This window comes from Sinocyclocheilus rhinocerous, unplaced genomic scaffold (genome assembly GCF_001515625.1).
Source record: "Sinocyclocheilus rhinocerous isolate Xijiao unplaced genomic scaffold, SAMN03320098_v1.1 scaffold1234, whole genome shotgun sequence".
Classification (NCBI taxonomy): Eukaryota; Metazoa; Chordata; class Actinopteri; order Cypriniformes; family Cyprinidae; genus Sinocyclocheilus; species Sinocyclocheilus rhinocerous.
The window spans coordinates 1780301-1804016 of record NW_015656153.1 but is presented as its reverse complement, the minus strand read 5'-3'; the positions used below and the strand labels follow the sequence as shown (position 1 = coordinate 1804016).

The window sequence follows — 23716 nt, the reverse complement described above, 5'->3', positions numbered from 1 at the left end:
TATATATGTGTGTGTGTGTGTAAAATATATTAAATAAAACAATATATATATATATATATATATATATATATATATTTTATTTATATTTTATACACACATTTTCTTTTTTTTATTATATATATATATATATATATAATTTTTGTTTTATTTGTGTGATATGTCAATAGCTGATATACCAGTATATTTTGCCTGTATGAACTTACAGATTCATGTCAGTGTAAATGCAAAGTCCATATACAAGTTCATTGTGACAGCCAGAGTAGTTTTTATTTTATTTTATTTTTGTTTGTGGTGTAATAAAAGCCAAATAGCTTAGATGTGAGTACCCTTTGTGAATTGTGTAGGTTTGAATTGCCATTACATGCAGGCCTTCTCTGCAGTGTTGCTGCAACTCAACCCAGCAGGGATCAATAGGGAATGAGGCTAGTGAGCCATTTCCCCAGCGGTCTACACGGGTCAGTCAATATGTTGCTCTCTTCTTTTGACATTGAATTGATTGTGAGGCTGCTGTTCGTAAAACTGTTTAGGAGCAGTCAAAAAGAGAGAAAAAAGAAGAAGAAAAAAAGGAAAAGCATTTAACGCTATAAATCAGTCTTTGTCAGTCAGGTTTGTCCCATGAGCATCATAATGTGGTTTCTGAGTACTTTTAGTAGCTGAATGAAAAGCTTCAGGTATGAGAAATGTTGTCTGTAATTTTAATATGTGGGCAGGACTTTTAGACGCATTAGATGTCTGGCATCAGTATATAGAACCATCATAAAATACACACCACCCACTCAATATAGCCTTTACTCTGTAAAAACACCTGACAGACATCATTTTTCTTCCATCACAGTTCCCAGAATGTGGCTTCTATGGGATGTATGACAAGATTCTTCTTTTCCGTCATGATCCAAACTCTGAGAACATCCTACAGTTGGTGAGGTGCGCGGCTGAAATTATGGAAGGGGACCTGGTGGAAGTCGTCCTGTCAGGTAAGTGGCATGTTCAATAGTTCTTACTCAGCATGTAGTCATGCCCCTAGGCGCAGATGTACATCCATCATCTTCTCATTTGTGGCATGACACATTGTTTTATAGATCAGTTAGACAAGACACAGTGACTTTGCTGCAATACCCGCCAAAGTTTCTGCAGTCTGCCACACACCCGAGTGCGATTCCTGTGCCATTTCTGACTGTTTTTCTGACTGTCTCTTAGTCCCTCCATTTCCCACTCTGGAAAAGTTGATGCGCATCCAAGTTTTGATGCTGCACCCGGTGTGAAAACCGGAGTTGCTTTGCTGAGGAAGCGATGGAGGTATCGCATTTGACACTGCTAAAGTGTTTCTACAAACGCTTGGCAGGCCTTCCCCTCCCTTCCTCCCCCTCTCCTCCCTGTGCTATGTCAGGTAATTGAGTGAAGTCTATTCTGACGAGATAAAGCGGGGACTGACACCTCCTCTACCCCCCAGCCTCTCTACCAGGTCTGGTGTGTTTCTCTGTACATGCGTGTGTCTGTGACAGGATGAATCAGGTGATTAACACACCCAGATGTACATATTCGAGCCTTTGGGAGCCTGGAGTAACACTTCTCAATGACACACTTGACAGCTGCTTTGACTGTAAAGTAACACAGAAGAGTTTTACAACTGTCACAAAAGTAAGGTCAACGGTTATTAATTATGACACCCCCTGAGAGACCTTGTGTGACTGTCACGTCACTTTTCTCGAAGGGTATAATTTCACCGTTTACTGACGCAAAAGTAAATCAATGGTCCAGCTCGTAGTTTTCCTTTACTAATTAAGTAAACGTATTATTTTACAGCACTTTTAAAGCCTAAATTAATTCTTCGATAGCATTAAATCTGGTTTTGCTCACCATATGGTTTTCAAAGCAAAAGTTGTATGCTTTGTAATTGGCCTGAATCTGAAAAAAGGCGCAACGAGCGGGCCAATAAATGTTGATCTCTCGGATTATCACTTTGACAGTATCTCCTGCAGCAATTAAAAAGAGCAGCATTTCATGAAAATATGACCTACGCTTTCTCTGCTGGGTCTCTACCCAGTCTGTTGTGGTCCTTAAAGTCTGCTTGAAGTCTATTTTCTGCTGGATAAATTTAGAGTAACCATGGGTTGGCTTCACTGAAGCGCGCTGACAGGATGTTTGGCTGTGCCTAGATTAACATAATTGCAGCCGAGAAAATGCATGAAGATACAAGCGCCATACAGAACATGTGGGATTAATAACCAGACGTGAATATTGATTAAGAGGTATGCATAAACTTTAGTGATTTGCCTTTACTGTCTCTCAGGCCAGAGTGTGTCGGGCCAGAAAACTTCTAATTTCCACCGGCAGCAAAGAAAAAAAATGACGGGAGAAACAAGTATTTGCATTAAGTCAACTCAGGATGCCTTTTCAGCATCATACTCATTTCCCTGAAGCATTTAATGACAGTTTACAGGTAGTTCAACTTGCAAACATATCTTGGCCTTTAAACAAAAGGCAAAACAATAATTTGAATGAATTGAGGTAATTTAGCTGCAGAATGGCTAATCAGAATGTATTCTACTTGAGCGTACTAGGGGAAGCCATGTTGGAGAGGAGGCAACATGCGCGTGTTGAGGCAGGCAGTTCTCCCGCTGCGCTCGCCACTCAGCCGCTATTGGTCCTGTCAACATGCAGCCAACAAGAGCCAATCAAAACACTCCAACCACCCCAAAAGCTTCCCTTTCATAGTACAATTTGCAAATATAAATAAAGCTGGGTTTGTTTGGAAGAGTTTGGATAGCAATTAAAATTCGTCATATCTCTGGATTACGTTCTGTTCTGTAAGATTTTGCTGTGCTGCATGGAGTATTATTTTTAGAGGCATGAAATATATGGTACAGAGATGTCATGCAGCTCTTAATCGGCTTCTTTGTTGTATTTTAAGGCTCTCAAACACTCACAATGAGTCCTTAATTAATTAGTGCTTGACCACAGGCCCCTCTAAAGGGACCACCATCTCTAGCCCATTAACCCTGACAAACACACGGTCTGCCCATCTGATTAGAATTAGGCAAGGCCAGAGAGCCTGCTGCCCAGGCCTTGTGGCAGTTCTGTGGAGACGGGAAAAGCGTGCCAGACTGGCCATTGATAGATTGGATTTGGCCCACCCTCTCATCCATCTGTACCCCAAAGATACACAAGCCTTGTGGGAGCTCGAAAGAGGACGGTTCATAAAAGAAAGATATAACTCCCTTTGCAACATTTGTTTGCCTTTTTAATCATGACATGTTTACTCAGTGCTGCTGGGATTAAGAGCGAAGCAAATTCCCTCATGAAGCCGAAAGTCCAAATAATGCAAACAAAAAATGTGGTTATTTATGTGAGTTGTTATGGGAAAACAACTTTAATTATGATTTTAAGTTGTAAATTGGAAATTAAGTGCTTTGGATGATCCATGACTCACTTCACTTGAACAACCACAATTACGCCCAAATAACAGATGTTTCAGAGTTTAAGTTTGTCAAAACTTGACGTCTCTCATCAGGTGCTGCATATCCTTTTAATGAATTACCAAGGATTTATATTGATGTTTTTAGCAGATGCAGTTTTATCAAAGCACCTTCAAATAAAACGCACAGATCATGTTGATTGCAAGTATCAGGACAGTTAGCTGAGAATAAATGAAAAAGATCAAATCTGAGGTAATTTGATCAATTTTAATGTTGTCATTGTGAGGTATAATTGTGGTTGTTAAAGTGAAGTGAGTCATGGATCATCAAATGTTGCAGATTTACGCAGCTAATGAGAAACGATCACATGTTAAGAGACAAAAGACTCACGATTTTCAGTTTGGTTGAATGTCAAACAGTTATTCAGTAACTGTTAAAATAAGTGAAAAGATAGTATTTGGAGTAAAAGCCCACATGCTGTTGGGGGTAAAGTGACATGGTTATTTTGAATAACTATGTTACTTAAATGTGTCTCAAACTTCTCTTTCAAGCTTCTTTCAGCATTTCTTTTTACACAAATTATGTTATAATTATAATTAATTTTTAATATAATATTTACTCTACTATTATTGTGCTCTAGAGCACGACACAGGGGTCATTCCTTTTATTCAGTAAAAAATTATAATGCTAGTTTTGTAATTTAAGAACATATTTCTATGAAAGTGTACAGCACTGAAATACGCTGTGGTCAAGCTCAGGCACATTATTAATTATAGCGTGATTATTTGCTTATTAGCTGGGTGCCATACAGGGTGGAAATAGAGAGCCAAAATTAGAATTGAGAGTTAGCTTACATGAGGGTGTCAGCCTAATTTAATCTTTGGTTAATTTTATACAGTTTATTTAACTATCTTTTGATTTTGTGTAAGTTTATTAAAAAAAGGGAGGAATGTTTTAAAGTGCAGCAAACCAGCTAATACCACAAAACATCACAGGCTTCGTTAAATCCATTGTAACACAAGCTACAGAAATGTCACTAGGGCAGTACCCTTTCAAAAGGTATGAATACTGTGTGTACCTTTAATGTACCAGTATTTAGGGGTAAATAAGGTACAAAGATGTACTTTTTAGCTTTGTATTTGTATACAAAACAGCTTTGCACTTTTTTTCTGAGAGTATAATGTATGAAGTGCTGATTTCACTTTCTGGATGTGATTAAGGAACTGGATTTTTAAAGGTATGTTAGAAATTGCTAACAGGGAGTAAGAGTAGTGAAACTGGGGACACAGGAAAACATATGAAATTAATGCCAATGAAAACAAATTTCCCATAAATCATGATTTGTTTTAAACATTTTGATCAGGGCCAGGAACATCTCTAAATAAATAAATCACAGTTTTTCATGCTGAAAGTTGAACAATAACAACATCCATTACAAAACAAAAGTAGTGAATTATTTACAGTCACATACATAATTGATTTCTCTCAGCCAAACAGTGTATTACAGCATATTATATGATGGGTACATGGAAATGTACTTGATCACAGATTGATGGACATAACACAGTGTTGCTCTGAGGAGAAAGACACTGTATTTGGTCTGCTGGAAGTTACTTTGGAAATGTACATTTCGCTTTTGTGTGTGTTGTTTCAAACTTTCAGCCTCAGCTACAGTGGAGGATTTTCAGATCAGACCTCACGCCCTGTTCGTTCACTCATATCGAGCTCCAGCGTTCTGCGATCACTGTGGAGAGATGCTGTGGGGTTTAGTGAGGCAGGGGCTTAAGTGTGAAGGTAAATGTCTAAACATTCCACTTCTGTCAGCAGTAGAAACAGAACACCATGTGATTGTTTTTTTGTCACTTTCTTTGCGCTAGGCTGCGGGCTGAACTACCACAAACGGTGTGCCTTTAAAATCCCAAACAACTGCAGCGGCATCCGTAAACGACGACTATCTAATGTGTCCCTCACCGGCCTGACCAACACTCGCTCTGTGTCTGCTGAACCGTCTCCCAGCACCTCTGATGAAGCTTTACTGGTGAGTTTGATGACAAAATCCACACCATACTGCATCAAATGCTCCCTTCTTCCTCAGTTACAACATATGTTCGAATCTAAAATACAAATCATATGAATCTTACAAATACATCAGTTACATTGTCCTAATAATCAGTTCATAGATTTGGTCCCTGTTTGTTCACCCTATATACAGGTGCATCTCAATAAATTAGAATGTCGTGGAAAAGTTCATTTATTTCAGTAATTCAACTCAAATTGTGAAACTCGTGTATTAAATAAATTCAATGCATACAGACTGAAGTAGTTTAAGTCTTTGGTTCTTTTAATTGTTTTTTTTTATTGGTCTTATGGAGTATTCTAATTTGTTGAGATAGTGAGTTGGTGGGTTTTTGTTAAATGTGAGCCAAAATCATCACAATTAAAAGAACCAAAGACTTAAACTACTTCAGTCTGTGTGCATTTAATTTATTTAATACACGAGTTTCACAATTTGAGTTGAATTACTGAAATAAATGAACTTTTCCACGACATTCTAATTTATTGAGATGCACCTGTACTAGTGCTGCATGCTTGTCCTGTTTATTAACACTACTCATTCTCTGTCTGTCTCTCTCTACCTCTCCCCACACATCCCTTCATTCCTGCCCAGTCTCCTGTCAGTCCTAGCATGGAGGTAGGCACTAACTAATTCAGCTTTAACTAACCGCCTTGTGATATTATGCGATATGACAAAATGTAAAAGGAAATGTGTTTGTTTTGAAGCTTAATTTGATTACGCCAGATATAGAGTTCTTTTCTTCAAGAGGTTATGCCATTTTAACCTGACACTAGAAATGTTGTGGTACACATGTAGAGTTTGTTTGAAGAAAGCTGTTAATCGGCTGTTGACGGTAGAATCAAACATCTGTTAACTGCTCTCTAATCTGTTCCCTACACCTAGACAGGTTACAGCAAATTAACTGCATCTGTACTTAAGCTGAACTGAGCTGTACGATGCCTTACTTTCCACGTGAATCTACTTAAGGCCTTTGGTGAAGTGTACAACATGGCAACAGGAAGCTATTGATCATTTTCTTTCTTTAGAGCACATTGAATAGTTGATTATGCACACCTGCGTGATGTCAGATCTATTCACAACAGGTGGTAAGACATCTGCAACTTTGCCAATCAGCAGCACATTAAAGATCAGCTTGATGAGAAAGTTGTTGTTCTGAGTTGATGCAAATTCATCAAAGCTCAGCATATACAACAATCTCCCTCAGCATGAACCTCATAGAGCCCTTGTGTTTTTTGTTCACCTAATCGAGGGCTGACTTCGCTCGGGTTAGTACCTGTGAGCTTGTGTGACAAATGAATACTTTTAATTTGCTTTTGATAATAGTTATTTAACATTTGCAAAATTTAATGACTGCCAAAAAAAGCACAGTCACAGGTTTCATCCAAAAACTTTTTTTCAATTCGAACAGCTTAGTTGTCACACACTTTACTCCAGTGAATATTTCTCAGGGTGGGTTTATTTTTGGAAGATCATTTCTGTATAAATACATACCTTAAAGTCTTGGCTAAAATCTATTGAACATTCAAACTTCTAAAAACTTCAAAAATATATATAGTTGTTTTGTGACAACATGCCCCAGTTGTCACACTATATGGGGGTAAGTTGTCACAATGGAACCTGCCATTAAACGACCTGTTTATTAAGCTTTTCAGCAAATACCTAAAAGGAAGTGCACAAAAATATAGAACAATTGGTTTGACAAACAACATTGAAATTAATTACATTATCTAAATTCTTCTCAGTGTGACAACTTGCCCTAATTTAACACACAACAGTTTACACTGACCTGACATGTATTCAAAATACCAAAGTATTGAAAACACAGTTAAACCTGTGACATAGCCCTTGTGTTGTGTTGATGTCCTATGCATCACGATACACTACATTATTTGTTTACAGCAAAAAACACCATCAGACTTCTTTCCTGGAAGAGGCCGTTCCAACTCTCAGTCCTATATTGGTCGGCCAATAGAGTTAGACAAGATCCTGCTGTCTAAAGTGAAGGTGCCACACACATTTGTCATTCATTCCTACACGCGCCCCACCGTTTGCCAGCACTGCAAGAAGCTCCTCAAGGGCCTGTTCCGTCAGGGACTACAGTGCAAAGGTACGAGCTTATCCTCAATATTTCAAGCCATGGTTGTAGAATGATCCTCTTGAAAATATTACGCTTTATTGTCATACAGTAATTGTTTTAGTATCTTATTGCTTTGCATAATAATGTGCCTTGTCTAAATCCCCTCTGATCCTGATGTTTCCGTGTAATTCTGATTCTCTGTAATAAAACTGCATTAACTCATCTGAGCCGCCATTGCAGAGTGATTACTAATTGCTGTGAATCATTTCTTTATCCAGAAACCATTGCAGTTTATTCACAATATCCATTTAAACTAATTACACAAATTACAATAAGTACACAAAATAATGTACAGTATGTGGAAAATAATGTGTTTTTTTAACTTTAAACCGCATAAACACATTTCATTACACCAAATACACAAAATAATGTTCTTTTTAGCAGCATCATATGACCCCTTTAATATAATATTCGCTATAATTACTCCAGCAGATATGATGTTTTGTTATTATTATATGAATGATGGACTGTGTTAGACAAATAATGAGGCTCAGTAGGGCTGTGTTCAAAATGGAATACTAGCATACTGCACAGAATATATTGTATACTACTGCAATTTTTTAAAAACATATGAAACAGTATAACTGTGCAAATATTGGCACATGTTCAGTGTTTAATTTAATGCATGCTGTAAATAAATAGGTTACTTTCCATTAATTTTTAATCCAGCTTTGTGTAAAAAAATTTCTTTGGCAATATGGTTAAATAATCAGTTGCAATGAATATGTTAAAAATCTTGGTTGAAATAGACCCTTTTTTTTGAAGTTTCTGTTCATGTAGAAATGAACCTGCCTGTGACGATTTCTGCTTCTGAGAACCCTGGAAATTTGAAAAGGGTCCTTTGCTAGTTTAATGCAAATTAAATGCATTGCATTGTGGGAGACAGAACTTAGCACGGTGTGCTATGGTTTTGTAGCTTAAATGTAGAATTCCATGCATTAATGAAATCTGCTGCACAGTAGTACATAGTACATGCTATAAAAATAGTATGCATAGTATACTATTTTTTCAAAACGTAGTCTATTCTTAGTCCATTAGGTGCCAATATGCAATGTATTGATGCTTGCTTTACAGATCCTTCGATAATGAGGCTCAGTAGGGCTGTGTTCAAAATGGAATACTAGCATACTGCACAGAATATATTGTATACTACTGCAATTTTTTAAAAACATATGAAACAGTATAACTGTGCAAATATTGGCACATGTTCAGTGTTTAATTTAATGCATGCTGTAAATAAATAGGTTACTTTCCATTAATTTTTAATCCAGCTTTGTGTAAAAAAATTTCTTTGGCAATATGGTTAAATAATCAGTTGCAATGAATATGTTAAAAATCTTGGTTGAAATAGACCCTTTTCACAGACTGATGTCGCATTGTGTTATATTACCTTGGCAGTAAATGACAGAAAACTAGTTAATGCTGCTGCACGAGCATTTCTAATACAATCTCTTCATATTTTTTCCTATTTTGCAAGGTTGTAGTTGTAGTTTTGAAATTGTAGTTTCTGTTCATGTAGAAATGAACCTGCCTGTGACGATTTCTGCTTCTGAGAACCCTGGAAATTTGAAAAGGGTCCTTTGCTAGTTTAATGCAAATTAAATGCATTGCATTGTGGGAGACAGAACTTAGCACGGTGTGCTATGGTTTTGTAGCTTAAATGTAGAATTCCATGCATTAATGAAATCTGCTGCACAGTAGTACATAGTACATGCTATAAAAATAGTATGCATAGTATACTATTTTTTCAAAACGTAGTCTATTCTTAGTCCATTAGGTGCCAATATGCAATGTATTGATGCTTGCTTTACAGATCCTTCGTTCTGATAACACCGCAACTATCAGTGTAACAGATAACAGAATTTGTTGATCCTTTTGTGTCATCTAGAACAGAGCACAAATATAAAGTGACACAACAGCTGCTTTTTATATACGATGTGTTTGTGTAAGAGAAATATATGCCATGTGCCAAGCAGTAAAGAGTGCAGTTGGCTGGGCTGTTCCAAACAGCTTTAATGTTCATGTGTTCAATGTGCGAGGTCTCAGCCTGTCAGCCACCAGCACAACAGGAACTCATATGTTTATGTGCCAGATTGGTAGTAAACTCTCTCCCTCACTCCTCCCTTTAACTCTTTCTCCCTCTCTCTGTCGCTCTGTCATTCTTCTCTACTCTCTTTTCCCTCACACTGTCTCAGATTGCAAATTCAACTGCCATAAACGATGTGCACCTAAAGTGCCAAACAACTGCCTCGGAGAGGTGTCAAGAAACGGAGGCAAGTCTAACTTTAGCGTCTCCATGCGATTCAATGATCAACACTGCAATCTGACGACAAAAACAACATTTATTAGACTAAACATTAAGCGCCATGTGAACATCATTCTTCATTTGTAGCATAATGCGCTCAGATGAAAAAACTGGGGTGATGTTGTACGACTAAATCTGTTTATTTATATCACTTATAATAGTTAAGCTAAAATTGATATTCTCAATAATTTATTACTTGTTACAATACCAGAGCAATAAAAATTTAATTTCTTTCTGTACATTAACAGTAAGCATAAGATCTGATGCAAAGGCTAAAGAGCATAATGATATAACTGCTCTGTTACAATATTCCCTATTTATATTATAATATGATATTATTAACAGTACTTTTCTGAATGGAAATTTGAAACTGCTCATTTTCATGTTCTGCTTTCTATGGTTGGTGGTGTTAAACTGACAGCTTTTTTACACACATTATACATCACGTGACTTACTTTGTCTTGGTTTGCGTTCCTTTTCGCTCCAATCCTTTTCTTATCATGGCTCGTAGATCTGTTGAGTCCTGGTGCTGAATCAGATATGGTCATGGAGGAGGGTTGTGATGACCATGACGGGGACAGACATAGTCCACTTATCGATGACATGGAAGAGTCTCTGGTGGTAGACTCCGCTGCTCTTTTGGAAGCTGGACATGGTGAGCTTGGAGATTTCCTAGACCAAGACCCAGATGAATCCAACAGAATCATCAGGTAGCTAGCTCCTCATCACCTCTAGAAGCACTATAAACAAAACCAACAATACAATTGGTTGACATTCATCCAAAAATACATTATCGCCCATTTGTCTCAGTCAGTGATCGCATAGAAAAACTACTGAATGCAAAATAAAGAAATAAATCACTACAAATAGTACTGTTCTACTACTAGTGTTCAAAAGTTTGGGGTCAGGAAGATTTTTTTTTTATTATGTTTTTAAAAGAAGTCTCTTATTCTCACCAAGGCTGCATTTATTTGATGAAAATACAGTAAAAACTAATACTGTAAAATATTATTACAATTTAAAATGTATAAAAATGTGCGCTGGTTAATATTTCTGTGGAAACCTTTTTTTTCCAGGATTCTTTGATGAATATACATTTCAAAAGCATTTATTTGAAATATAAATATTTTAAAACATTTTAAATGTCTTTACTGTCACTTTTGATCAATTTAATCAATTACCAACGTTTTATCAATTTAATGCTTCCTTGCTATGTAAAAGTATTAATTTAAATAAAAACAATTTTCCTGGCCCCAAACTTTTAAACGGGAGTGTTACTATTATAGTATAGGGGACATTATATAAAATAAAAATACTTAATATTAAGGACAAATACATAAAATACACACCAAGACAGGAAAAATACAATTAAAAACTGAATTTACTATTAGTCTTGCTGTGTTCTAGGTAACAATTTGAGTTAAAACATGTTGTAGATGTTTGTCTGTTTGAGGTCAAGTACAAAATAAAAAAGGAACAAAACAGTATGAGTATTTTAATGCCATGAAATAGTTTTTGACCTGCAATTGACATATTCTAGAAGGTTTTGACATGTCACCATGTTTGTAAGCCCTTCAACCAGCAACAACATCCCACTTATGCGGGTGGTTCAGTCTGTCAAACACACCAAGAGGAAAAGCAGCAATGTTATGAAAGAAGGCTGGCTTGTGCATTTCACCAGTAAAGACACGTTGGTAAGTGCTCTGGGTTTCCATTATAAACCTTATGAATTAATAGGTGAATTACAAAGTGATCTTTTCTTACTGTACATGATAATTTCTTTTAACTGTTGTTTTTTTTTCTTCTTTTCACTCTAGCGTAAGAGACATTACTGGCGACTTGACAGCAAGTGTATTACCCTGTTCCAGAATGACACTGGGAGCAAATACTATAAGGTAACTTAAATTTTAAAAAATGATACTTGAAACGCACATTAACAAATGAATCTAGGAAGTATCTAGAGGGCTTTCATCATTTCCTTTGATAATGTTGATAGTTGGTCCTGATAGGTTTCATGGATCACCGCACACATCAGATCCACACGCATGTCTCTGCAATACCATTGAGGTTTCAGCTTTCAGATAAGACCTCTTAACCTTCTCCAACAGGAAATTCCTCTATCCGAGGTGCTGTCTCTGGAACCAGCGAAAACATTCAACCTTCTGCCTGAGGGTGCCAACCCACATTGCTTTGAGATTGCCACAGCATCTCTGGTGTACTATGTGGGAGAAAACCTAGCTCGAGCCGACAAGGGAATGCTGGGCTACGGAAGCAGTGTGCTTGTTAGCGGTGTGGGACAGGACGTGGCCCGCATGTGGGAGATGGCCATCCAGCATGCACTTATGCCTGTCATCGCCAAGGGCATATCTCACGGCGGCCATCACAGCTACCACAGTATGAACTTCATGGTGAAACATTTAGGGGCTCATGCAAAGACCCTTAGAATGTTTCTGGGGGGAAAACACAACAAATACAGAAATGCAGTGCAGTTGAAATGTTACATTGTGTACAAATATGTACTGCATTTGATAAATACCTTGTTGATCATGATTCAAGTACGTTCTATGCGTATGCAGGTGTGTAGCATGAATTCAATTCGTACATACTATGTCCGGCATTGCCATTAGACATGCAATATCAACTGCACCGCAGTTCTTATAAAGTGTCTACTTTACTTTGGCCATTTTATGCCTACTGTTTCATGTTGCATATTTTCATATATTGCTTTTGGCATATTGTAGTAGGAAAGTATTTGGACACAGGCTTTTGTGATAAATGATATATGTGACCCTGGACCACAAAACCAGTCTTAAGTCGCTGGGGTATATTTGTTGCAATAACCAAAAATACACTGTATGGGTCAAAATTATTGATTTTTCTTTTATGCCAAAAATCATTAGGACATTAAGTAAAGATCATGTTCCATGAAGATATTTTGTAATTTTCCTACAGTAAATATATCAAAACTTAATTTTTGATTAGTAATATGCATTGCTAAGAACTTCATTTGGACAACTTTAAAGGCGATTTTCTCAATATTTTGATTTTTTTTGCACCCTCAGATTCCAGATTTTCAAATAGTTGTATCTCGACCAAATATTGTCCTATCCTAACAAACCATACATCAATGGAAAGCTTATTTATTCAGCTTTCAGATGATGTATAAATCTCAATTTTGAAAAATTGACCCTTATGACTGGTCTTGTGGTCCAGGGTCACATATATATATCACATCCAGACATTTTGGAGAATACAATATTAATGGCAATTTATTATATTCAATAAGAAAATTAGCACCTTGAATGTCTTAATGTCAATCAATTTGACAAAAATAAAATAATTTATAGGTATTTGCAAATATATATATATATTTGTGCAGTGCCACCTCTGTGCAGTATTGTGCAGGTTAAATTGTTAATCTGGTTTTAAATTTTCTTTGAGATGATTTTGAGAAAATCTTGTAATGTGATATGTATTGTCACGTATGTCTTGTTCTGGTAGATTAAATTAGTAAAGGTGTAAATCTGAGGATATGGCATTCAATACAAAAGAGACATAATGAGTTTGTTCGTTTGTTTGTTTTTATACCTACAGAAGAGGTCTCCATTAGCATCTCTGTATCCAACTGCCAGATCCAGGAGAATGTGGTAAGCTTTTTCTTATATTTGAGACACATATATCTCATATTCTTTCTGCATCGTGCTTTGTGTCCAAATACATGTGCAAGAGCTCAATGTTCCCGTCAGCTTGCCTATACCTGCAACCTTGAGTTCCAGTGTGATATAAACACAATGCCTCTACTGGAGATTATTTTGATTACCTGCTCGGCCATGAGGTTGCCATGGTTACTCGAGTCTTTCTGACACAGTCCTAGTGAGATGTGGAAATAGCTCTTTAGGCTACTGGTCTGAATTCAGCCATTGTTACAGTACAAAATAAAGAAAGACTAGATCAGAAGAAATCTGATGTATCAAGCAGTGCTTCTGAGCTTTGGGAACAGCCTATTTTGGCACATACGCTTACATTTTGTTTCTGTTTTTCTTACAGGATATTAGCACAGTGTATCAGATTTTCCCTGATGAAGTACTTGGCTCTGGGCAATTTGGCATTGTCTATGGAGGTAATGTACCAGTCTATTTACAGGGAGTTCTCTGACATGAGCACCCGGTGAGGAAATGTTCTGGAATCTGTGTATTAAAAGAAAATAGAATGTGTATTTTACTGTATTTTAAATATTTACATTTACTATACTTAATATACTCAGTATTAAAATGTACTATAATTAATATTTTAATTAGTGCTGTCAAACGATTAATTGCGATTAATCGCATCCAAAATAAAAGGTTTTGTTTACACAATATATGTGTGTGTACTGTGTATATTTATTATGTATATATAAAACCACACATACGTACGTATACAGTATATATTTTGAAAATATTTACCTGTATTTACATGTATATTTATATTCATATAATTTATATTATATATAAATATATTTAGTATATAAACATAACACATTTCTCTTAAATATATACGTGCATGTGTGTGTATTTATATTTACATAATAAATATACACAGTACACACACATATATTACGTAAACAAAAACTTTTATTTTGGATACGATTAATCGCTATTAATCGTTTGACAGCACTAGGTTTAATATGTAAATAAAATTATTTAAATATTTTGATATGTAAATATAGAGCTTTTTTTATTTCTTTATTTTTTACAAATTGTATGTAGTAAAATGAGTGTGTAATGAGGGTAAACATTGTAATATTTACAGTAAATACACATTTAAATATAACCATACTTCACATACATTAAATTAATGAAAAAATGCACACCACAATATAGATCATCCTTTCTGATATAACGCAGGGAAACATAGGAAAACAGGCAGGGATGTTGCCATCAAGATCATAGATAAGCTGCGATTTCCCACCAAGCAGGAAAGTCAACTGCGTAATGAAGTTGCCATTCTCCAGGTAAAAACACAAATAAGACACACAATACAAAAACTGCTAAATTAAAGTTTACTGAACCTTCTGCAAATCCGCTTAGAGCAAAGGTGTTATTTTTTTTAAGGAGCTTTTATCAAATATTTGCTAAAGACATTGTTTGAGTAAAGATTAAGCATTAGTGTAATGCAAATAATCAATTATCTGCTGTAGATAAGTTACCAATTAGATAAAATGGCAAGAAAAAAGACAGAAAGATTATGAAATTAACAATAACACAGCTACATATATGTATATATACTGTATACAGTGGGTACGGAAAGTATTCAGACCCCCTTAAATTTTTCACTTTTTGTTATATTGCAGCCATTTGCTAAAATCATTTAAGTTAATTTTTTTTCCTCATTAATGTACACATAGCACCCCATATTGACAGAAAAACACAGAATTGTTGACATTTTTGCAGATTTATTAAAAAAGAAAAACTGAAATATCACATGGTCTTAAGTATTCAGACCCTTTGCTGTGACACTCATATATTTAACTCAGGTGCTGTCCATTTGTTCTGATCATCCTTGAGATGGTTCTACACCTTCATTTGAGTCCAGCTGTGTTTGATTATACTGATTGGACTTGATTAGGAAAGCCACACACCTGTCTATATAAGACCTTACAGCTCACAGTGCATGTCAGAGCAAATGAGAATCATGAGGTCAAAGGAATTGCCTGAAGAGCTCAGAGACAGAATTGTGGCAAGGCACAGATCTGGCCAAGGTTACAAAAAACTTTCTGCTGCACTTAAGGTTCCTAAGAGCACGGTGGCCTCCATAATCCTTAAATGGAAGACGTTTGGGATGACCAGAACCCTTCCTAGAGCTGGCTGTCCGGCCAAACTGAGCTATCGGGGGAGAAGAGCCTTGGTGAGAGAGGTAAAGAAGAACCCAAAGATCACTGTGGCTGAGCTCCAGAGATGCAGTCGGGGGATGGGAGAAAGTTGTAGAAAGTCAACCATCACTGCAGCCCTCCACCAGTCGGGGCTTTATGGCAGAGTGGCCCGACGGAAGCCTCTCCTCAGTGCAAGACACATGAAAGCCGGCATGGAGTTTGCTAAAAAAACACCTGAAGGACTCCAAGATGGTGAGAAATAAGATTCTCTGGTCTGATGAGACCAAGATAGAACTTTTTGGCCTTAATTCTAAGCGGTATGTGTGGAGAAAACCAGGCACCTGTCCAATACAGTCCCAACAGTGAAGCATGGTGGTGGCAGCATCATGCTGTGGGGGTGTTTTTCAGCTGCAGGGACAGGACGACTGGTTGCAATCGAGGGAAAGATGAATGCGGCCAAGTACAGGGATATCCTGGACGAAAACCTTCTCCAGAGTGCTCAGGACCTCAGACTGGGCTGAAGGTTTACCTTCCAACAAGACAATGACCCTAAGCACACAGCTAAAATAACGAAGGAGTGGCTTCACAACAACTCTGTGACTGTTCTTGAATGGGCCAGCCAGAGCCCTGACTTAAACCCAGTTGAGCATCTCTGGAGAGACCTAAAAATGGCTGTCCACCAACGTTTACCATCCAACCTGACAGAACTGGAGTGGATCTGCAAGAGGGAATGGCAGAGGATCCCCAAATCCAGGTGTGAATAACTTGTTGCATCTTTCCCAAAAAGACTCATGGCTGTATTAGATCAAAAGGGTGCTTCTACTAAATACTGAGCATTTTTCAGTTTTTCTTTTTTAATAAATTTGCAAAAATGTCAACAATTCTGTGTTTTTCTGTCAATATGGGGTGCTGTGTGTACATTAATGAGGAAAAAAAATTAACAAATGATTTTAGCAAATGGCTGCAATATAACAAAGAGTGAAAAATTTAAGGGGGTCTGAATACTTTCCGTACCCACTGTATACATACACACACACACACACACACACACGCACATATATAAGAGTATGGATTTATTGCAATTATATATATATATTATATATTACTCTAGTTTTCAGTGTCTTATGACCCTTCAGAAATCATTCTAATATGCTGATTTATAATTAATGTTGGAAACAGTTGTGCCGCTTAATATTTATTTTAATAACCTGTGATACATTTTTTTAGGATTCTTTGATGAATAAAAAGTTCAAAAGAACAGCATTTATTCAACATAGAAATCCTTTGTAACAATATACACTACCATTCAAAAGTCTGGGGTCAGTATAATTTTTTTCTTTCTTTTTTGAAAGAAATTAATATTTTTATTCAGCAAGGATGTAATAAAATGATAAAAAGTCATAGTAAAAACTAGAAATGTTAGTAAAAAAAATATTTTAAATAAATGCTGTTCTTTTTAACTTTTTATTTATCGAAAGAATTCTGAAAAAATGTGCCACAGGTTCCAAAAAATATTATGATGCTGATAATAACTAATATGCTGATTGAGTATCAAATCAGCATATTAAAATGATTTCTGAAGGATCATGTGACACTGAAGACTGGAGTAATGGCTGCTGAAAATTCAGCTTTGATCACAGGAATAAATTAATTTTTAAAATAGAAAACTGCTATTTTAAATTGATATAATATTTCATAATATTGCTGTTTTTTGTCTGTATATTTGATTAAACAAATGCAGCCTTGATGAGCATGAGAGACTTCTTTAAAAAACATTAAAAATCTTACTGATCTCAAACTTTTGAAAAGCAGTATATGTATATATATATATATCATTCTAAAGACATAAAAATAGAAGAATAGAAATAGAATATTTATTTTAATCATAACAAATATAATAGATTATTATTACTATTGTTATTATTATTATTTTTTTTTATTAAATGTCAATATTACAGTATTCACAATTTTGGAATTGTTATAATTAATATAGATGTTAATACAGATGTCACATATGTCTTATGTAGAACCTCCACCATCCCGGCATTGTCAACCTTGAGTGCATGTTTGAGACACCAGAGCGTGTCTTTGTTGTCATGGAGAAGCTCCATGGCGACATGTTGGAGATGATACTGTCAAGTGAGAAGGGGAGGCTGCCAGAACGCATCACCAAGTTTCTCGTTACGCAGGTTCGTCTCACAGGCGCTGTGTTTCGCACACTCTTGACTCCAGCCCAACAATGGAAGAATCAGTACACACAATCCCATATAAATATTTAAAGCAAAAATAAATGGTAAAGCTGGACCTTTGCTTTTGCATTTTTTTATTTATGATGTTTTATGTTTTATACCACATTATAATAATAACAACGTTCCACTCTTTTCCTAGATTCTCATCGCTCTCCGCCACCTTCACTTCAAAAACATTGTTCACTGTGACCTCAAACCTGAGAATGTTTTGTTAGCCTCCGCTGACTCTTTTCCACAAGTGAGTAAAATCCGAACAGAACGAGAAGTGACAACAAAAGAAAGGAAATATCTGAATGAAGTGAGGCCACACCGAAATTAACATAAATGGATCTGTTTTTGTAAATGTGCAAGAATAAAAGATGGTAATTATAGCGTTCTCATGGTGTGTTAGAGGCACAGGGTTGTGTGTGTCTCTACATTCTAATGAAAGATTTCTAAATTATCCTCCCATTGTTTCTTCTGTCTGCTGCACGAGCTTGTCTCTGGAAGCTCTCAAGCTGAAAGATGACTCACTGTTTGAGCGCAGGCAAACATTTTGGAAGAATACTAAACAAATCACTGCGTGTCATTTACAAATATTTGGCAAAGGTGGAAGCAGAACTAGAGCTGTCAACGTCTGAGCTCGGTTCTCGTGTCCTCAGGTGCTTGTTGCTGTGCGCAAATGTTTCAGAGGTGGAAAGTGTAGATCAGCAGGAGATACATTGTAACCACATCCAACTGGGTGATAATTTCACTTGACTTTCGTTCAGACCGTGACAACTGATCATTACGGCGTCTGTGGTGTTAAAAGCTAGCGCGAGAACAAAAGGATGTTATTTTTTTGGTCTTTTGTGCATCTCAGTCCTAGTCGAGTAAAATAGCCAATTCCTCCCCGTGTCTGCTCATTGTGAAGCTCATTATTCGGCGGTTTGTCTTGCAGGTGAAGCTGTGTGATTTCGGTTTTGCACGTATTATTGGTGAGAAGTCTTTTAGGCGTTCGGTGGTGGGCACCCCGGCGTACCTCGCCCCGGAGGTGCTTCGGAACAAGGGCTACAACCGCTCGCTGGACATGTGGTCGGTGGGTGTCATCGTCTATGTCAGTCTCAGTGGAACCTTCCCATTTAATGAGGATGAAGACATTCATGACCAAATCCAGAACGCTGCTTTCATGTACCCGCCAAACCCCTGGAAAACAGTCACCCCAGAGGGTAAGTTTTGGGGAGAACGGATAGTATGTGGCACAACCTTCAATGAATGTGGAATGAAGAAGGTAAAGTTGTGTTTAAAGGTATTGTTCACTCTGAAAATGAAAATTGCTTCATCATTTAATCACTCTCATGCCGTTCAAAACCAATAATATATTCTGAAAAGCTTCTCAGTGTTTTTTTGTCCAAACAAGTCATTAGGGTCCAATGTAGGGGTTGACCGATATGCATTTTTCAGGGCCGTTGCCAATACTGATTATTACAGATCATGTAGACAGATAACCGATATTTTGAACCGATATATATGTCTGGTGTAAAAACTGGTGTCAAAATTAAGAATAACAAGGCCTTTCTTTAAATACCTTTAAATTATTTTATCGGCAAATCGGTTTTGAAAATGGCCGATATCGATAACCATAAACATGCTTAATATCGGTGCCGATAATCGGTCGACCCATAGTCCAGTGTTGTTCTGAGCCCCCTTGAATTTAATGATATAGACAAATACATTTATAATACATTTTTATTTTTAGGCAGACTATCCCTTTAACAACAAAACATTTAGTCTCCGATCAGATTTTGTAGTAAATACATTGAAAAGGTTGTGAAATACTGAAATAACTATTTAAACCAAGTCAGAAGCTGTATTAACCTCTCTAAGCTGGAAATGATTTAGAATCCAATACGTGTGTTAATACTCAAAATGTAAGCGTTAATCCAGGCACAGAGCTATTTTGCGAATCTAACCTCACATGGCCAGCTGTATGCGAATAACCTTATTAGACTAGTTATTACGAATTAACTTCCATTAGCTAATGTACGAATATGACCTCATTGCACAAGAAATGCTATTTCTAGCCAGCCTGCTACTGATATGCACCTATTTATGTGACGTTAAACTCTATTTTGAAGTCATACTTCAGCGTGATGTTCCTACTGAAGCTCTAATTATCGCCGCCCTGTGACTGTACACATAGATAACCTCAACTCACCCAAATAATTTCTGCATAGCTTGCGGTTCATGATCTAGGAAGATACAGTCAGTATTAATTCAAAGTAAAGGCTTGAATTGAGGTCTACGATAGGTAATATTTACCTTTAAGTCATATGCAATCTGTATGAATAGAATTGACCTTCATCTCATTACCTTAACTAGATTTTTGATGCCCTCACCTTTGACCCTGTTTATTCACTAATGCCCTCCTTCTTCCTCATTAAAATAGCAAGAGAACTAGAGACCACACTTTACTTACTTAAGAACACAGGCAATGTGTCTAGATTTTTATTTTTTTTATATATAGTTTGGTTGGTATCAAGTATGGCCATTTTAACAATTACTTTGTTTTTAAAACTGTTTTAATGGAATTTGTTCCTGTTTACTGTGAAGTGAACATATTTAAGTGCCATAACAAAGAGTATCTGCTTCATAAAACAAGTTGCAAAACATTTGGAGACATTTCAGAACAAATTAGGTTAGATTTGTTTTTTTACTGCAATGCATTTCATTGCATGTGCAATGGTAAATACACAGAATTTATATTTTTGGATTTTCTCAGTAAAAATATAATGTAAAAAATATAAATATAATTTTATATTTATATAAAAATATAAATTCATTATAATGTAATAATAAACACTTGAAATAATTTTGACAAAATATGAAATGTATTATTTTTTCAAAATTTATTTCAAAATTATTATTATAAAAAAAGTGTAGTGTAGTAACATTAAATGTTAAACTGTAAAACTAAGCTAATGGTAAACTGTGTAGATGTGGGAGAGAGAGGTGAAAGAGAAGGAAAGGGAAAAGAAAAGATGAAGAGAAGAGAGGGCAAAGGTTAAGAAAAGAGATTGGTGAGAGCGTGCTCAATTTTTGTTACGACCCATTCATGTGAATAATGCCAAACGATCCCTTAGACTAAAGCGCGGAGGCCTCAAGGTTAAGAAACTTTGGAGTGTCTCTGAAATTTGTGACCCCTGAAATAATGTTAACATGATGTTGGTTTTGCTCATTATCCTTCTGGACACAAAATTCTTCAGGTTTTCCACCACAGCCTGGTCACTGACAACCTGTTTTGTTGTTACAGCAATTGACCTCATTAATAACCTGCTGCAAGTCAAAATGAGGAAGCGCTACAGCGTGGACAAGTCTCTCAGCCATCCCTGGTTACAGGTTAGAAGATAATGACTTTTATATGCCCTGCGTAAAAAAAAAAAAGTTATGATATGCACACAAAAAACTTTGTTTACCCCCACAGTCACATTAGGCAACTGAAACAGGGGCACAATTACCCCCCACGTCTGTGTAAGAGAATATTAATGTCTTAACAAGGCAAGAATAACCGTTCAATGCCAGTGACTGGTCATCTTAATTTATCATTTCTTATATGCATAGCATGTGATAGATATCACGCATTATAGGAAATGTGCAAAAGAGGTTTAGAAATGTTTATGACAATTATAATAACTAGAAAAATATTTTACTGCTGTTCATGTGCTGCAATTTTTTCATCATGTTACATCTTTGCTTTCGCCCATTTAACTTGTCGCATTAATTTCTTCCATTTCTACTCTATTTTTACATTTTCAAATGAACCTTTGAAAAACAAACAACAGAGAACTGAATGTAATGTTTTCAGACACTTAACTCCATGTTCATAGCAAATGAAAGTGTATTCTATTTTAAATTGATATTAAATGCAATTAGCAGATCTTTGAGTGTTTTTCTGACTCACTTTAGTAGGACTTCAGTACATCTTTATATGCAATATCATAATTACTTCTATTGTCTTTGAAACATGATTAAAGTGTACTGTTGAATGTACTAACAAGCATTTATGGTAAAAAAAAATATACTAATAATGTCATTTATGTTGAAACTTGTATTTGAATATATTTGTAATTACACATTTGTAATTTAAGTTGCTATTTAAAATATATTTTTAAAATATTAAATAGCAAATGGAATATTATAATCAAGTACTTTACATTTGCTTTATTATGTTAGTCAACATGTCAAAACAAGTGTACTTCGAAGCACAAAAGATTATTAAAACGATGAAAAAATTGAGTACTTTGTGTTAAAATAGTCATGAAAATGTTCTGCAGTCTGAAAGTACAGACAGATAGAAAGTGTTTTATTTATTTATTTAACAGTGTGGAACGTTTTTGATCCCTAAAGATATATCTTTATAACAGGACTACCAGATGTGGCTGGACCTGCGGACTTTGGAGTGCAAAATGCAGGAGCGATATATCACCCACGAAAGCGATGATTTGCGCTGGGAGCATTTTGCAGAACAAAATGGCCTTCAGTACCCAGCCCACTTAATCAACCCTCATGCCGATGTCCGTGAAGAGGCGGAGTCTGACGAGCTCGTGATGGGCATGCTCAGTGACAGAGTCAGTGTTCTGTAAATTGCTGCCTGCCCCTTTAAGGGCACAACAACGGAACTCAAGCCAACTCTATACTGCAAAATCACCACTTTAGCCAACTGTAAATGCCTTGACAAATCCTAACAAAAGTACTGCACAATTTCATTTAACAGTACACTACAGATCAAGCACAAATTTCATTATTCACACAGTGCCTAAGCCACAAAAGCCAATCTAGCCATACACAGAAATACAATCATACCCAAATATACTGTATAAAAAAAATCTAACAAAACAATTGCACTTAAACTACTATGAACAAACATAACTTACAGGCTCCTTTTGTTCTTAAGGACTTTGGAGCTTAATCTTAGAATAAAATTATGTATTAGTATTAGTATTATTATTTTTGCCATTACACGGTCGAAAACACTGTATCAGCACTATTTGTATAACTCACAAAATAAGTCATAATATATAAGAAATGTGTTATAAAATTAACTTATAAAGTCTTTTATTAACTAAATTATTCTGCTAAGAAATACCACCACAAAGATTTTGGTGTGACCTGTTGAATTGACGATTACTTGACAAATGTATAGCGGAGAGCATTTATAGCTTTTGTGGTTTTGTGTTTATGTGCTTATGTATGTTGCGTGTGTGTGTTTGTCTGTGTGTGTGTGTGTGTGTGGTACTTTGGGGGTTGGTTATGTTAGTATTCTGTGCAAGTGTAAGACAACAAAACAACACTGCCTGTGGACTGGAAACATTTTTTTTTTCTTTTGCTTTCTTCAGAGATGTTGGAATAATAAAGTGCAGCTGGTTGTGTACACAAAGTATTATGTGCTCATGACAGATTTTCAGTGTTTCTTTCAGTGTTCTCTTTAAGTGAGGATAAGAAGTGTAACACTGATATCAGCAATTCTGTCCAAATGGCTGATTAAATGTTAACAAATATTTCTTTAGTTATATAATTATGGGCTGGAATGAGTGCAAGTCACAGAATGGCAGTTTGGAAGATAAGAGCCCAAAGGTGAGTGATAAAGCCATAGTGCTTGAAAAAGATCATGTACTGTGGGCTAGTGTTTTTGGCACGCTGCTACTTCATTGCCAAATCAAGAA

General features: G+C 36.1%; 1 protein-coding gene across 2 annotated transcripts in view; it reads left to right on the top strand.

Moving 5' to 3' along the window:
• The window catches only part of LOC107719483 (serine/threonine-protein kinase D1-like), a 40305-nt gene extending 16898 nt beyond the window's left edge, over positions 1–23407 (top strand). Inside the window, exons 2-19 of one of the 2 annotated variants that reach the window (XM_016526901.1) lie at positions 836–974; positions 5079–5210; positions 5294–5454; positions 6085–6108; positions 7393–7600; positions 9826–9903; positions 10447–10645; positions 11506–11629; positions 11753–11830; positions 12044–12329; positions 13530–13582; positions 13983–14055; positions 14822–14928; positions 17814–17975; positions 18175–18273; positions 18955–19222; positions 21307–21392; positions 22418–23407. In XM_016526901.1, coding sequence (XP_016382387.1) covers positions 836–974; positions 5079–5210; positions 5294–5454; positions 6085–6108; positions 7393–7600; positions 9826–9903; positions 10447–10645; positions 11506–11629; positions 11753–11830; positions 12044–12329; positions 13530–13582; positions 13983–14055; positions 14822–14928; positions 17814–17975; positions 18175–18273; positions 18955–19222; positions 21307–21392; positions 22418–22636 — 2496 coding nt within the window. In that variant the 3' untranslated portion in view covers positions 22637–23407. The remainder of the gene's footprint in view (positions 1–835; positions 975–5078; positions 5211–5293; positions 5455–6084; positions 6109–7392; positions 7601–9825; positions 9904–10446; positions 10646–11505; positions 11630–11752; positions 11831–12043; positions 12330–13529; positions 13583–13982; positions 14056–14821; positions 14929–17813; positions 17976–18174; positions 18274–18954; positions 19223–21306; positions 21393–22417) is intronic. The other variant, XM_016526902.1, reaches the window with a different exon arrangement.
• Positions 23408–23716: the final 309 nt, after the last annotated feature.